This window comes from Onychostoma macrolepis, chromosome 22 (genome assembly GCF_012432095.1).
Source record: "Onychostoma macrolepis isolate SWU-2019 chromosome 22, ASM1243209v1, whole genome shotgun sequence".
In the NCBI taxonomy this organism is placed as follows: Eukaryota; Metazoa; Chordata; class Actinopteri; order Cypriniformes; family Cyprinidae; genus Onychostoma; species Onychostoma macrolepis.
Window position 1 is genome coordinate 1,397,866 of NC_081176.1, and position 15,311 is coordinate 1,413,176.

At 38.2% G+C, this 15,311-nt stretch overlaps 1 protein-coding gene across 2 annotated transcripts in view; it reads right to left on the reverse strand.

The window, feature by feature from the left end:
- LOC131531302 (putative uncharacterized protein GUCA1ANB) overlaps window positions 1-4,202 on the reverse strand; it is a 6,306-nt gene extending 2,104 nt beyond the window's left edge. Inside the window, exons 1-4 of one of the 2 annotated variants that reach the window (XM_058761991.1) lie at window positions 4,190-4,202; window positions 3,760-3,836; window positions 405-578; window positions 107-324 (exon numbers count right to left, since the gene is read on the reverse strand). In XM_058761991.1, the coding sequence (XP_058617974.1) occupies window positions 107-324; window positions 405-479 (293 nt within the window). In that variant the 5' untranslated portion in view covers window positions 480-578; window positions 3,760-3,836; window positions 4,190-4,202. Of the gene's footprint in view, window positions 1-106; window positions 325-404; window positions 579-3,759; window positions 3,848-4,189 lie in introns of those variants that run through there. The other variant, XM_058761992.1, reaches the window with a different exon arrangement.
- Between the last annotated feature and the right edge of the window lie 11,109 nt (window positions 4,203-15,311).

Consider the following 15,311-nt stretch of genomic DNA (forward strand, 5'->3'; position numbering starts at 1 on the left):
ATATAACAAAGCTATATGAGCTAATTATAACCCTATAAAGCTGAGTGAAGTGACACAGATAGGGTGCGGTAAATGAATGCAGGTTTATTGTGGTTTGGACACACACTGGTTCCTCCACTTCACCGGGTTGCAGGCCTGCAGGCCGTTGCGTTTGCGTCTGTGGTCTGTGCTCCAGGAGAAGCTGAAGCCACACGCAGGTTTCTGAGCCGTGTAGAAGGGTCTCAGAGAGTTTCCGCTGGTGACTGGATGGGTTTGGAGACACTCAGGAGGAGTGTTAGGAGGCGAATCCATAGATCTGATGGAGCCTTGCATCTCCACCAAAGCCTTGTTAATGTATGAAATCATGAGGAGTTACTAACTCTAACTCTAATATCAGAAATACTGAATGCAAACAAGGTTCTTACCTGAGTCCGCTGGGTTTCTGTTCCCGTCTGCATCTCCATCATATCAGCAGAAGTACTCATCTTCTGTCTGTCCATCAGCGTCTGATCTGAGTCTGATCTGAGTTCAGCGTCTGTGATGACATCACAGAGACATCACCATGGCAACACATTCATTCTAGAATCTCCATGAGTTCCCTGGTAACAAATGAACACAAATGGATTTTTCATAGTTAATGCAGACATTCCGATTAGTTAACTTACAGTGTCCAGTGGTGTACAAATTTAAATTATATTTTCAAACTTGCTTAATTTGACAAAATTACAGCTTGAAAATGATAAAATGGATGCACAAATAAAAATACTGCTTGTAAGTGATGTTTAACTTGTAAACAAGTGCATTTATTTTTCATTAATCTTCATATATATATATATATATATATATATATATACACATTTACATTCAGTCATTTAGCAGACGCTTTTATCCAAAGTGACTTACAAATGAGGACAACAGAAGCAATCAAAATCAACAAAAAAGCAACAACATGCAAGCGCTATTACAAGTCTCAGTTAGCCTAACACAGTACACTAGCAATGTTTTTTTATATTATTATTATATAATAAATAAAAAGAAAACAGATAGAATAGAAAAAGAATAGAGCAAGCTAGTGTTATTTTTTTAACACACACACATTTTATATTGTATATTACAATATTTTATAAAACACTGTATAAGAAATAAATTATATTTGTGCATTGATTTAATGTAATTTCTAAATATTACATTTCATCTATATATTAAACAAGTTATAACAACGTATTTTAATTGAATATATTTAGATACTTTAACATACTGTATAATAGACTCTTAATTCATGTTTATACATTATATTACTTTTTAAATAGTGTAAATTATTACATTAGCCTATCTAAAAATATATATTGATTTTGAAAATTATTAAAATACATATTATTATTGTAAATGATTATTTTGGTATTTAGTGCTATATAAATGATATGATGTTTATGAAGTTTAAATTAAAAAAGGTTAAGCGATCTGAATTATATTAACAAGAGCTTAAAAAAATATACAAATATTGTGATATTTAGGATAGCTCACCCAAAATGAATGCCCTGTCATGATTTACTCAACATTTTTCCAAACCTGTCAGAAGATCAAGGGCATAGAATTTAGTAGAGACGCTATGAATGAATGAATGAATCTATGAATGAGTGAATGAATGAATGATGCATTGACTGTCTCTACCAATATCCAGCAACTACTAAATTATCCCTAGCAATAATTTTGATCAAACAAGTAAATATATGTAGGTTATGTAACCACTGTTGTTGTAATTTCTGCTGCATTTGAAATATAGGTCATACCATTGACATTACCTGAGAAGTTAAGCTAAAACATGTGCACTTTCAAGAAATACATGTGTGGAGTAAGAACACAAGAGCCGAAGTGTTTAAAACATACACGCAGTTCAGATGAATGAAGAAGTTTATGTTGTTCTGCTGTTTTGGGTTCATCTGCTTCTCCCATTTGCACGTTTTACACTGACTATCACTCTATATAGACTAAAACAATCAGATACAACAATTTGTTACTGATAAATTGAACACTGACTTCAGTGGTCTGAGAGACTGGATGCTTTCAACTGATTTCTATTGAACTGCAGCTCAAACTATTTCAAATATAGTGAATTAAGCTACAAACTCGATCATAATGCACAATGTTTCCATTTAACATGTATTTTGAGCTGCAGCTCGTCATATTAATGGAGTGTTTCACTAGTTAGCAGTAAACCGGTTACCTAACCTAAATATGTTCCTTGATTTGTGTTGGATGTTGGAAAGGAAATATAGATATTTTGTAAATGTCATGCTTTTTTCGCTTATTTCAGTTAATGTCATAAAACTAGTGAGCTGAGCCTTTAGGAGTACTGACAGTGCCGTGTAAACATGACTAAAGACGAGAAAAGCGAAAGAAACAGACAAACTGATTCAATTGAGTGAGTCATTACGCTTGAACTGCTCCGAATGATTCAAACTAGTGACTTCGAACGTTCAGTTCAATGATTCAATGATTCAGTCCAACCGCATCGCGAGTCATTTGATTCACCTCGGGACTTCAAACCGCGCAACACGAATCATTTGATCGGCTCTTGGGAGCGGGTTTGAGAATCATTTTGCGAATTGAACGAAATGGTTCGCGATTCATTATTCAGATCGGGATTTCGGCGCGCGGATCGCAAATCATTTGATTCAAATCGAACTTCTGTACGGGTTCACGAATCATTTGTTTGTTTTTTTCTGATTTTTTATTAAACAGTACAAAACATCAAACCATTAAGGCAGTACAGTTATAAAAAAATAAAACAAAGAGAAAATAAAGACAGAACCCTGCTGAAAAAGCAATAGAACCCTGCCCAAAACACAATAGAAAATGTAATGGTTTGGTTTTAATGGGAATTGTATTGGTTTTAATGGAAACTATAATGGTGTCTACTGGTATGTGATGGATTGCATTGGTGGGATGTTAAAACCTATTGGAAAAATGCCCAAAACACACTACAAAAAGGAATTTTGTAATGGTTTTACTGGAAAAAGCTAATGGTTCATAATGGTATTTTAATGGAAACCATTGGAATTTCTGTGATGGTTTCTATTGGGCTTCTATTGTTTGTTTGTTTTAGCAGGGAAAGAATACACAAATACAAATCCCTTAAGAAAACCATGGTTTTATTATAGTAAAAGTGTAGTAACCATGGTCTTATTTATTTCTTCAGCAAGGAGTGGGCTGCATGGGCAATATGGCAAAAATATCATATCACAATTGTTTTTTTTTTTTTTTTTTAGAAATATCACGATTCACGATTTTATCAAGATTCTTTGTCATGTTGGTTTTTCTGTTTTGCAAACTGTTTGAGCATTACAGCCCAACTAAAGTGGGCCAAAGTGGGTGAAGATAACAAATATTTGTCATTATTTTATCTTTGTTATTAAAAAATGAAAGCAAAGATACACATTACAAATACGCATAATATACAAATAAAATAAACCGTGTTTTATTTTCAGGTAATCTAGGTGTGTTTATCAGGAGAATTCAAGAAACTGAAAATAAAACACTATATAGACTGATTCCTATTAAAGCAACTGTATTAAAGTTGTTCAGTCAAGAGTAGTGAGTGATTTTTCTCTTTGTGTTTGGTGTTTTATTAACATTAAAGGAATAATTCACCCCAAAATTAAAATAGGCTAGTGTTTTATTTTTATACCTTCATTTACTCACTCAAAAGTTGTTTTGAACCTGAATGAGTTTCATAAACGCTATTTTGAAGAAGGTGGAAACCCAAGCAAACAGACTTACATTATTTTCCCTACTGTTAAAGTCAATGTAGACCAGCAACAGTTTGGTTACCCAGATTCTTCAAAATATCTTCTTTTCTGTTCAGCACAAGAAAGAAATTAATACAGGTTTGGGACAACATGAATAATGTCAGAAATACAATTTTAGGTTGAACTATCCCTTTCAATGACACTCTGTAATTTTAGTACTGTCCCTTTAAGACCTCCAAGAATCTAATATACAGGCATGCATCCGTTTCTCTCTCAACAGTTTACTTACATTTTAAACATAGCCAACTGAGTCTATACATAAACCTTGTGTGTAAACCACAAAACATAATTTAGTTCAGTAATCAGGCACTGTTTGACAGGCTTTTTATTTTTTTATTTTTATAAAGTTCCTCAGTAGGGGACCTAACACACCCAATCTCATGTTAATCTTGAGTACCTACCTATAGAGTACTGCATCCTTCATATCTCCAAAAAGTCTTTAGTTTCATCATATTTATAAAAGAAAGATGGAGCTTGTTATGTGTGTTTATGTTCAAGCCAGTTTGGGTGGGTTTGGTTCATTTACTGCCCTGTTATGTTAAAGTGTGGCTGTTACCGTCACAGATGTGTAGGGGATATGGCCTTGTCTGTGTAAATTCTTATTCTGTGTTCAGAATAAAAAGAGAAAGATGGCATTACTGCTTCCTGGAGGTTTGTTCTGACAGTACTCCGGCTCACAGAGACACAGGGTCGTGCGGTGTATGGGACACGAGTGCTCATACTAGCCAAGTTAAGAGTTGCGATGCATAGATGCTAGCACCCCGCTAGCAATTAGCCCAGTAATAGTTGCTTATCTTAGCTACGGTCAGCCCCACGTTCTATAGAATTACAGCCGGTTGTTATAATATGAACTGAACTCATATTTAAATGCTGTGTACACATATCGATCATTACAAGTACAATTTTGGCTGTATTATTTGTGTCCCCTTCAAAAGTTGCTATGTTTATCATTCCCCCCTAACCCTACCCGATACTTTATTTTCAACTTTGTGATTATTTCCTTCATTTTTATTAAAAATAAATGCTTTTCTGATGTGATTTGAAATTTGAAAAGGGAGAAAAAACTTTGCCTGAAGGCGGATTCGAACCCGGGTCGACCGCATCAAAACTAGTACTACACGCCTATTATCATCTGCGCCACTTGAGATAGCGAGTGACGGTCGTCTTTTGTAATGTTGAGCAGAGCAATCACACAGTGGTGCGTGGAGTTACTGCACCCACATTTATTTTGCTTCCGACGCCCATGCTTGTATCTAGTGTCTGAATAAGTTTTGGTTTGACTGTAAGTACAGTCTATGTTAAGTACGAATATATTATACGAGAGAGCACGAGAGGGAGAGAGAGAGAGAGAAAAAAAAAAAACAAGGACGAAATTTATTAAAAATAAGTCATATGACTGCATAACAGCAAAAGTAGGTGGCGGTATGCACTGAATGCAGCGTCCCAAAAAACGGAAGAAGAATGGAGCAATTTTGCGTCACTGAAACTGCAGTGATTTTAGGCAAAATTGTGAAAATGAAGCACGTCTCGATTTTGCTCTTATTGTCGTTCTGAGACAATATTGATCTGAGTCGTATTGAGCCATTGGAACTTCTGTGATGGTTTCTATTGGGCTTCTATTGTTTTTTTTTTAGCAGGCTATTGTCTTAATATTTCATCATTTTAAAGGCAAATCGATTCTATCTTCTTTTATTCAGCTACAGCGATAGCTGGATGCTATGATAATCTGTGTTTTTCTACAGTGTACTGGAGTTTATGGAAGCATATTCAGGATTTTTTTCAAAAGCAATTGCAAACTGTATTTTCAATTGCGTTTTCCACGTGAGCGCATAAATTGTGACATAATCCAAATGCAATTGGGGATCTTGCATTACCGTTTGCATTTTCGCTTTCGTGAACGCACAGTGACTGCCACATTTCAAATGAAAACGCAAAGTCCATTTGTAACTGTATTTCCCATGTCTTACGAGTTATGAGCCTGTCATATTTAAATAGCAATATTAATTATCACATTTGCTTTTTCACTTTCTCTGCGTCGCGCATGTAACCTGCCAAAACTCAAATGAAATCGCAATTCCTTTTGCATTTGAATTTCCGATGTCTACGGAAAGCTGTCAATCAATGTGAGGGGGCGGGACTATACTAGGGGGCGTGTTTGTATTGGGAGGTGACGTCACTCACAGACGACTGTGCTGAACGCTTTGATTAACGGAGGTGATCGGTGAAGGCTCAGCTGCCAATCAGTTCATGCCTGTGTGAACGAACAGATAACCTTCTCAGCACAATACATAATTCTGTCTTTTTTACCCCAAATGCAGCGATTATCCCCTGCTAACAGCGGGAGCCACAACGGTACGCACAATAGGTCAATATTCACTATTAACGAAACGCTTTACACCTGTCTCCACATCTCTCCAATAGATGCAAATGAGCATGCATTTGGCTTACAGTGCATTTAGGCTATACATTTTTTTTTAATCAGTATGTGTGTTCCCTGGAAATTGAACCCATGACCTTTTGCGCTGCTAATGCAATGCTGAGCCACACGAACACCAGGAAGACCACAGAAAATGTGGCAGTCACTGCGTTCGCAAAAATGCAAACTGTAATGCAAGATTTGCAATTGCATTTGGATTATGTCACAATTTATGCGCCCACATCTGGAAAACGCAATTGAAAATACAATTTGCAATTCCTTTTGAAAATAGTCCGGAATATTCTTCCATACTGATGTGCCAAGCCAACAGAACCAAACCGAAAACCGTGGTTAAAAAACCGAGGTAGGCCTATGTATTGAACCTTGGGTGGGATAACTGTATTGCTGCACCATTCATTGTCGCATTTAGACTCATGCTTCACATGCGTGACCTGTGACGTGGTCCAAAATTCATTAGTATATCATATTAGTATTTGTATTAGCTTATATTTTTACTTATTTTTTGTGGTACTTGCTGCCTACGTTATGTTTGACCTTCCCAATGTGCATATGTCTCAATAAACAATCTCATGAACGTGTGTTATTGCCTGGTCATTAGACATTAGATAGAAAAATCCTGGAATGTCTTCCTCAAAAACCTTAATTTCTCTTTGGCTGAAGAAAGTAGATTCTCTTATCCCGGCTTGAACATTCAATCGGTATTTCGGGTACAGTTTTGAAATGGTTTCAATCCTTCCTGTCAAATAGAAGTTTCTCCGTTAGCTTAGGTGCTCTTTCATCCTCGATGGCTCAACTTACTTGCGGTGTACCCCAGGGATCGATTTTAGCACCATTGTTATTTTCGCTGTATATGTTACCTCTGGGATCTATTATGAGTAAATATGGGGTATTGTACCACTGCTATGCAGATGATACACAACTCTATATACCCATAAAACGTAATGATACCTTAGCTTTTAAAAGATTGGAAGCCTGTTTGCAAGAAATCAAAATGTGGCTCACAAATAATTTTACTCAACGACGATAAAACCCAAATCATTCAATTTGGGCCAAAAGTGCACTCAGGTGAAAAATCCATTGATCTTGGCGCACTTACTTCATATCTTACATCAGATGTCAAGGATCTTGGTTTCCACCTTGATGAAAGTCTCAATTTAGATAAACAAATTAATAAAGTAGTTAGTACTAGTTTTTATCAAATTCGTCGGTTAGCCAAAGTCAAACCTTTCTTAAACAGGAAAGGTTTTGAAACTGTTATTCACGCATTTATCTCTACACGTCTCGACTACTGTAATTCTCTGTATGTTGGGCTACCCCTCTCTTCCATTTCTCGCCTTCAAATGGTCCAAAATGCGGCTGCCCGTCTACTCACAGGAAGCCGCATACGAGACCATATCACACCAATTCTATGCTCATTGCACTGGCTACCAGTCCAATATCGAATCCATTACAAAATTCTGTTATTTGTCTACAAAGCTCTTAACAACTTAGCTCCGAGGTATCTTTCTGACTTACTCACCATCTATACTCCGGTAAGGTCACTTAGATCCCAAGATGGCCATCTCCTGCGAATACCACGGTCTCACCTGCAACGCAGGGGCGACAGAGCCTTCGCAGTAGCTGGTCCTAAGCTATGGAATAGCCTGCCATTATCTGTCAGAACTGCCTCCATGTTTGCCGAATTCAAATCTAGGTTAAAAACACATATTTTTTCTTGTGCTTTTAATTCTGTGTAAAGTCTATGTGTTTATTTGTTTTTATTTTATTGTATTTTATCTTGTGTACAGCACTTTGGCCATCAAAGGTGGAACTCAAATGTGCTTTAGAAATAAATTGAATTGAATTGAATTGAATTAAATCATGTACATCTTGAAGCATCGTGATGAGTAAATAATCAGGATTTTTTTTTATTATGGGTGAACTGAGTTCTGTATGATTCTGTTTGTTTGCATGCGTTACATTATGAACTAAGACATACTTCTCTACCCACAATGTTTATTAACTGTTAATTTCGTCTTCAGGTTTTTACGGTGTTGGTGCAGATGGAGTGTCAGTGTTTGTGACGGAGGGAGATTCAGTGGCCATAAACACTGGTGTGAAAAAAACTCAACGACATGGAATTAGATGGTATTTTAATAACATACTTATAGCTCAAATCATTGGATACCGGAGTTTTATCTGTATGGATTTTCGAGACAGACTGAAGCTGGACGGTCAGACTGGATCCCTGACCATCACAAACACCAGAACCACAGACTCTGCAGATTATAAACTACAGATTATCAGCAGAAAAGAAAGAATCAGTCAGAAGTTCTTCAGGGTTTCTGTCACTGGTGAGTCATTATGTTTCAAAGCGAGTCATGTACATTTAAATCACATCATTAATGCGTTTAGTGGTTTTTTTCTCTCTTTTCAAATGCGCTTTATAAATACACTATCAATCAAAACACTACTGTTAAAATTGATTTTTTTTTTTTTTTTAGATTAATCATTTACATTTGATTTAAAACGTGTAGTATTAACTAAGATTTAGTTTTATCAGTTAGTAGATGTCAATTTCTCATCATCTATAATCTTCTATCAGCAGCTGTTGGTTTGTGTTTCAGCTTCTAAACCACATGAAATGATGAGAAAGTCAGTGAAGGAGGGAGAATCTGTCACTTTAGATCCTGTTGTAGTAAAAAACCCAAATGATTTTATGAAATGGCATTTTAATGGCAGTCGCATCGCTGAAATCACTAAAGATCAGAGTAAGATCTGTACGGATAATCATTGTGATGGGAGATTCAGAGACAGACTGCAGCTGGACGGTCAGACTAGATCTCTGACCATCACAGACACCAGAACCACAGACTCGGGACTTTATAAACTACTGATCAGCAGCAGCAGGTTCAGCAGCAGAAGCAGAATCAGCATCATAAAGATCTTCAGTGTTACTGTCACTGGTAATTATCGAGTGATGAGATGAATTGTGCATTGGGGAGACCAGGGATGGTTGTAACATTTGGAGTCATTTTAAGCTTCTAAACCACATGAAGAGAGAGAAGCCGAATATTCACCAGAAGAGACGGACAGCAGCTCGTAAGTGTTGCGATACTTAGTCATAGATCTGTTGTTTAAATTATTTACTTGCTGTTGGGAAGGAATACTTTCGTTTCCTTCTATTTCTATTCTGCATTTTCGTTGAGGTTTCGTTGTTTGATTGCACTTTCTGTTAATTATAATAATTTGCACCTCGGCTAAGAAGGAACCTGGATCATTTTCAGTGCTCCTTGCTAGCGAAGTGTTAGTTTCGTCTTGAGTTATTTGCACAAGGCTATTGGCTGGGCCAATCAGAAGCCGGCCACAGCTGTTTTCACGGTAGTGTGTTAAGGCTGTATTTATCAGAGGTCCGAGCGCTGACGCGGAAGCATCAGCGAAGCGTTTAGCCTCCTCGTGTGAAGACAGACGAGGGTAAAGACCATCGACTTTTCCTGCGCGACTTTAACCGAACAACGACACCGGCGACACACTTAAGTATCTTTTCTTTTTCCCCTTCTCTTACACACTTTCCGTTTCCATCCTCTTTCCTGCCACCTCTATCATGTGTTTCCAAACTATTCCGGTTCTCTCTCAACCACGCTCTAACGTCCCACGCAGACGGCAACGTAATCCTGCTAACCTGCGCCTTATCTCTACCTCCTTCACTACACCTCTTTCCTTCTCTGTGGGTCTCTGGAATTGTCAGTCAGCTGTCAACAAAGCTGACTTCATTTCTCTTTTCTTTAAAATCACGCTCAGCATCTTGGGCTTGACTGAGACCTGGATTCGTCCAGAAGACTCAGCAACCCCAGCTGCTCTCTCTACTAATCTCTCTTTCTCTCACACCCCCCGGCAAGTTGGCCGGGGTGGAGGCACTGGTCTGCTCATTTCTAACAATTGGAAATACTCAACCCGCTCTTCCCTATGCAATTACAACTCATTTGAATCTCATGCCATTACTGTATCAGCTCGATAAAACTCCAGATCGTGGTCATTTACCGTCCCCTAGCCAAATTCTAGCCACCTTCCTAGAGGAGCTGGACGGGCTGCTGTCCTCTTCGTGGAGGATGGCACTCCACTCCTAGTCTTTGGTGATTTCAACATTCACCTAGACAAGCCTTATGCTACAGACTTCCATGCACTCCTAGCTTCGTTTGATCTCAAACGCCTTACCACTACTAGCACGCACAAATCAGGCAACCAACTTGACTTAATTTACACACGCAATTGTACTGCAGATAACATTCTGGTACAACCGCTACATACTTCGGACCATTTCTTCATTACATTTACATTACACTTTGCTTCTCCTGTGCCACCAACCCCCCTACCAGTTACTTTTAGACGAAACCTGCGCTCCCTTTCTCCTTCCCATCTTTCCTCTGTGGTATCCTCCTCTCTTCCTTCACCCACCCATTTCTCATCTCTGGATGTAAACGCAGCTACTGAGACTTTATGCTCTACCTTAACCTCTTGTCTAGACGACATTTGTCCTCTCTCCTCTAGGCCCGCACGGGCTGCTCCTTCCAACCCCTGGTTATCCGAGGTTCTTCGTGAACATCGGACTACACTCAGAGCGGCAGAGAGAAAATGGCGCAAATCAAACGATCTGTCGGACCTCAGTAGGTACCAGTCTATGCTCACATCCTTCTCTGCTAAAGTCCACACTGCCAAATCCTCACATTTCCGCAACAAGATCGACAGCGCTCCAGACATGCGTAATCTCTTCAGAACATTTAATTCCTCCTCTGTCCCCTCCACCTCCTCCCTCCACCTCTATTACAGCTGATGACTTTGCCACTTTCTTTACAGACAAAACTAGATCAATCAGTGGTCAGTTTTCACCTCCACGCACACAGGACCCTCACCCTACCACATCCACTGCTAAAACTCCCATCTTTTCTTTCTGTCCACTCACTGAAGCTGAAGTATCCAAGCTTCTCCTCTCCAACCATCCTACAACATGTCCTCTTGACCCAATCCCCTCACACCTTCTCCAAGCAATCTCACCCACACTCTTACCTGCACTCACACACATCATCAACACATCCCTACTCACAGGTAACTTCCCCATTGCGTTCAAGCAGGCTCGGGTAACCCCACTGCTCAAAAAACCTACATTAAACACTTCTCTTATAGAAAACTACAGACCTGTCTCTCTCCTTCCGTTCATAGCGAAAACACTTGAACGAGTTGTCTTCAACCAAGTCTCACTGTTTCTTTCACAGAACGACAAACTGGATGCTAAACAGTCAGGTTTCAGGAGGGGCCATTCAACTGAGACTGCGCTTCTCTCGGTCACTGAAGCCCTGCGAATTGCAAAAGCCCATTCCAAATCATCAGTCCTCATTCTGCTGGACCTATCTGCCGCTTTTGACACTGTCAATCATCAGATACTCCTGTCCACCCTCTCATCACTGGGCATCTCTGGCATTCCACTTCGCTGGTTTGAATCCTATCTCACTGGTAGGTCTTTCAGGGTGGCCTGGGAGGTGAGGTATCCAAAGCACATACACTGGTCACTGGGGTTCCTCAGGGATCAGTTCTTGGACCCTCCTCTTCTCCACATACACTACATCACTGGGTCCCATCATACAGGCACATGGATTCTCATACCATTGCTACGCTGATGACACACAGCTCTACCTCTCTTTTCAACCAGATGATCCAACGGTAACTGCAAGGATCTCAGGTTGCCTGGCGGACATCTCGGCATGGATGAAAGAACATCACCTGCAGCTCAACCTGGCAAAGACTGAGCTTCTTGTCCTCCCTGCCACTCCGACTCTACAGCATGACTTCACGATCCAGTTAGGTTCATCAACAATAACCCCATCAACTTCGGTCAGAAATCTTGGTGTAATCTTTGATGATCAGCTGACCTTCAAAGACCACATTACAAAACTGCTCGATCTTGCAGGTTTGCACTATATAACATCAGAAAGATCAGGCCCTTTCTGACAGAGCATGCTGCACAACTTCTTGTCCAGGCCCTTGTCATTTCTAGGCTGGACTATTGCAATGCTCTTCTGGCTGGACTTCCGTCTAATACAGTCAAACCTCTACAAATGATTCAGAATGCAGCGGCACGACTGGTCTTCAACGAGCCCAAAAGAGCCCATGTTACACCTCTCTTTATCTCCCTGCACTGGCTACCAATCACGGCTCGCATCAAGTTCAAGACACTGATGCTTGCATATAGAACAACCACTGGCTCAGCACCCGTTTACTTGCACTCTCTATTAACAAACTACATCCCCTCCAGAAATCTGAGATCTGCTAGTGAGCGACGCCTCGTGATACCATCACAGAGAGGCGCAAAATCACTCTCTAGATCATTCTCATTCACCATTCCTGGCTGGTGGAACGATCTTCCCACCTCTATCCGGAATGCTGGATCCCTGTCAATCTTCAAGCAACAACTGAAAACTCATCTCTTTCGACAGCACTTGACTTCATCCTAAACTTAAAAAAAAAAAAAAAAAAAAAAATTATCTTTACTTATTCCTTCCTTTGGTAGTTTGTATTTATTTGAACAATGTCTGAGACTTGGTGTTGCAAGCACTTCGTATGTCTGATTGCCTCTTCAAGATTAATCGCTCGATGTATTCCCCAATTGTAAGTCGCTTTGGATAAAAGCGTCTGCTAAATGACTAAATGTAAATGTAAATGTAAGATAACGTGGTTCAAACTAGTTTCAGTGACTGCTGTTAAATGGCATAGCTGTGTAAGCACTGTAATGGTCAGTCATAGTAATTGGCCATAATAAAATCTTTTACATTATCTGATGCTCTCTCCTCAGTTTGTCTTTCGCTTTTAAGACGTAAGCATACTGAAATTCAGTGAAAACATACACAACTAAAAGTTTGCACGGGGCTGGTTGTGACCCAGAGTATTGTAGCCACGAACCAGCTCACTTTACAGCTAATAGCCAAAATATTATAGCACTTTCATGACAAATATCTATTGAAACACACAATAAACATAATTTAATTTTATTGAGTTTAACTACAAAGCTGGTAAGGGATTAACATGTCCTTTATATATTCAGGAGCCTGATTGTGCAATGCTTTATAGACAAACATTAACACCTTGTATTCTGTATTTTACAGGCAACCAATGAAGGGATATCAATACAGGCGTTATATGATCTCGTTTTTTGGTGTTTGTCAAAATTCTTGCAGCAGCATTCTGGACATACTGAAGACGAGCAACCAAGGATTCACTCATGCATTACAATAATCCAGCCGCTTGGAAATAAAAGCATGCAAAACAGTCTCCAAGTCCTTATTTGAAAAGATAGGTTTCAGTTTAGACGATTTTCTGTATATATGTGCAAGTTTTATAAAACATTGTATATAAAATAAATTATATTTGTGTATAATTTAATTTCTAAATATTACATTTCAACTATATTAAAAAAAAGTTGTAGCAACGTATTTTATTTCAATATATTTAGATACTTTAATATACTGTATAATAGAATCTTAATTCATGTTTATAAATTATATAACTTTTTAAATAGTGTTAATTATTATATTGTTTATAAAATATGTAGTTTTTGAAAATTAGTAAAATATTATTATTGTAAATTAATAATTTTGCTATTTAGTGTCAATTATATGTTTATGAAGTTTAATTTAAAAAGGTTGAAGTAATATGCATTATATTAACAAGAGCTTTAAAAAATTATACAAATATTGTGATTAGGGATAGTTCACACAAAATTGTTGAACTTCGACATCGCTTCTTATGATTTTAAAAAGCAGGTAGTGATGAGTGACTCGCAGTCAGTTAAACCACTGCGCTGCAAAATGATTCACTCCAATCGGATCGCGAATCGTGAATCATTTGATTCACTTCGGGACTTCAAACCACGCATCACGAATCATTTGATTTAGATCGGCGAGATTTTTTTAAAACAGAAAGAAAAGTCACATATACCAAATGAGATCAGATGAACATTAATAAATGTCTCTGTGTACAAAACAAGTGAATGAATCTTCCTCAGAAGAGACGAACACAGCAACTCACTTCAGTGTCTGACTTACAGTATATTATAATCATGTCCATAAGCTTCCTGTGAAATTTGGAGTAACTCATGAATCTGTTGTTTGAGTTTGAGATATTTAAGGAGAGGACTATGGTTTCTAAAGTCGGACATCGCTTATGTGCCTACCAATATGTCTCTACACCATAAAAAATAAAAAGTTGAGAAAACATGAAAGTTTAAGGCAACCAGCTTCAGGAGAAGTATTTATACAAGTATTTCCTGTATTCAGTTAAAAAAAAAAATTCTACAAAAACAAAAATCTCCTGAATGGGGAAAAAAAATACTATGGAAGTCAATGGCTACCGTCAGCTGTTTGCTTCCCAGCATTCTTCAAAATATCTTCTTTTGTTTAACAGAAGAAAGAAACTCATAGAGGTTTGATGGAGAGTAAATGACAGTGTTAATGTCCCTTTAATAAAGCACCTCTAGTGTGTTTTGACGTGATGAAGGTGATGATGATGATGGATGAGCAGAGGCCCGTGAGGCATCGTGGGAATCATCATAGATCACGAGAAGCATGTGAGAAACGTTCCTGAGAAACTCGAGCAGCCGAACGACGGAACTCTGCGACGCATTCTGAACATTCTCAGATCGCCATGACGACCTGGAGGAACGGGACAGACAGGAATGATGGGATACGCCCCTCTCGTTCACACCGACTCTCTGGAATCAACGATTCACCGATTCATTTGATTTCTCATCAAAAAGCATCTGAAATTTAACATTTAATGGACTGTAGAGTCTATTCTCAGACACTTTTTAATCCATCTATAATGAACGACACAATTAGCAGAAACAATAACTGTTACAAGACAATATATAATATACTTTATGATTTTACATTACTGACTGATTTCACTTGATTTCTAAGAAAGTTCCTGAGCACCAGCAGCATTTTCACATATTTTATATGTTATAAATAAATGTAGTTTAACATCAAATAAGAAAATTAAAAAATCTTCTATTATCGAAATTAATTATATATCCAAAACTAATGACTAATTTATATCAA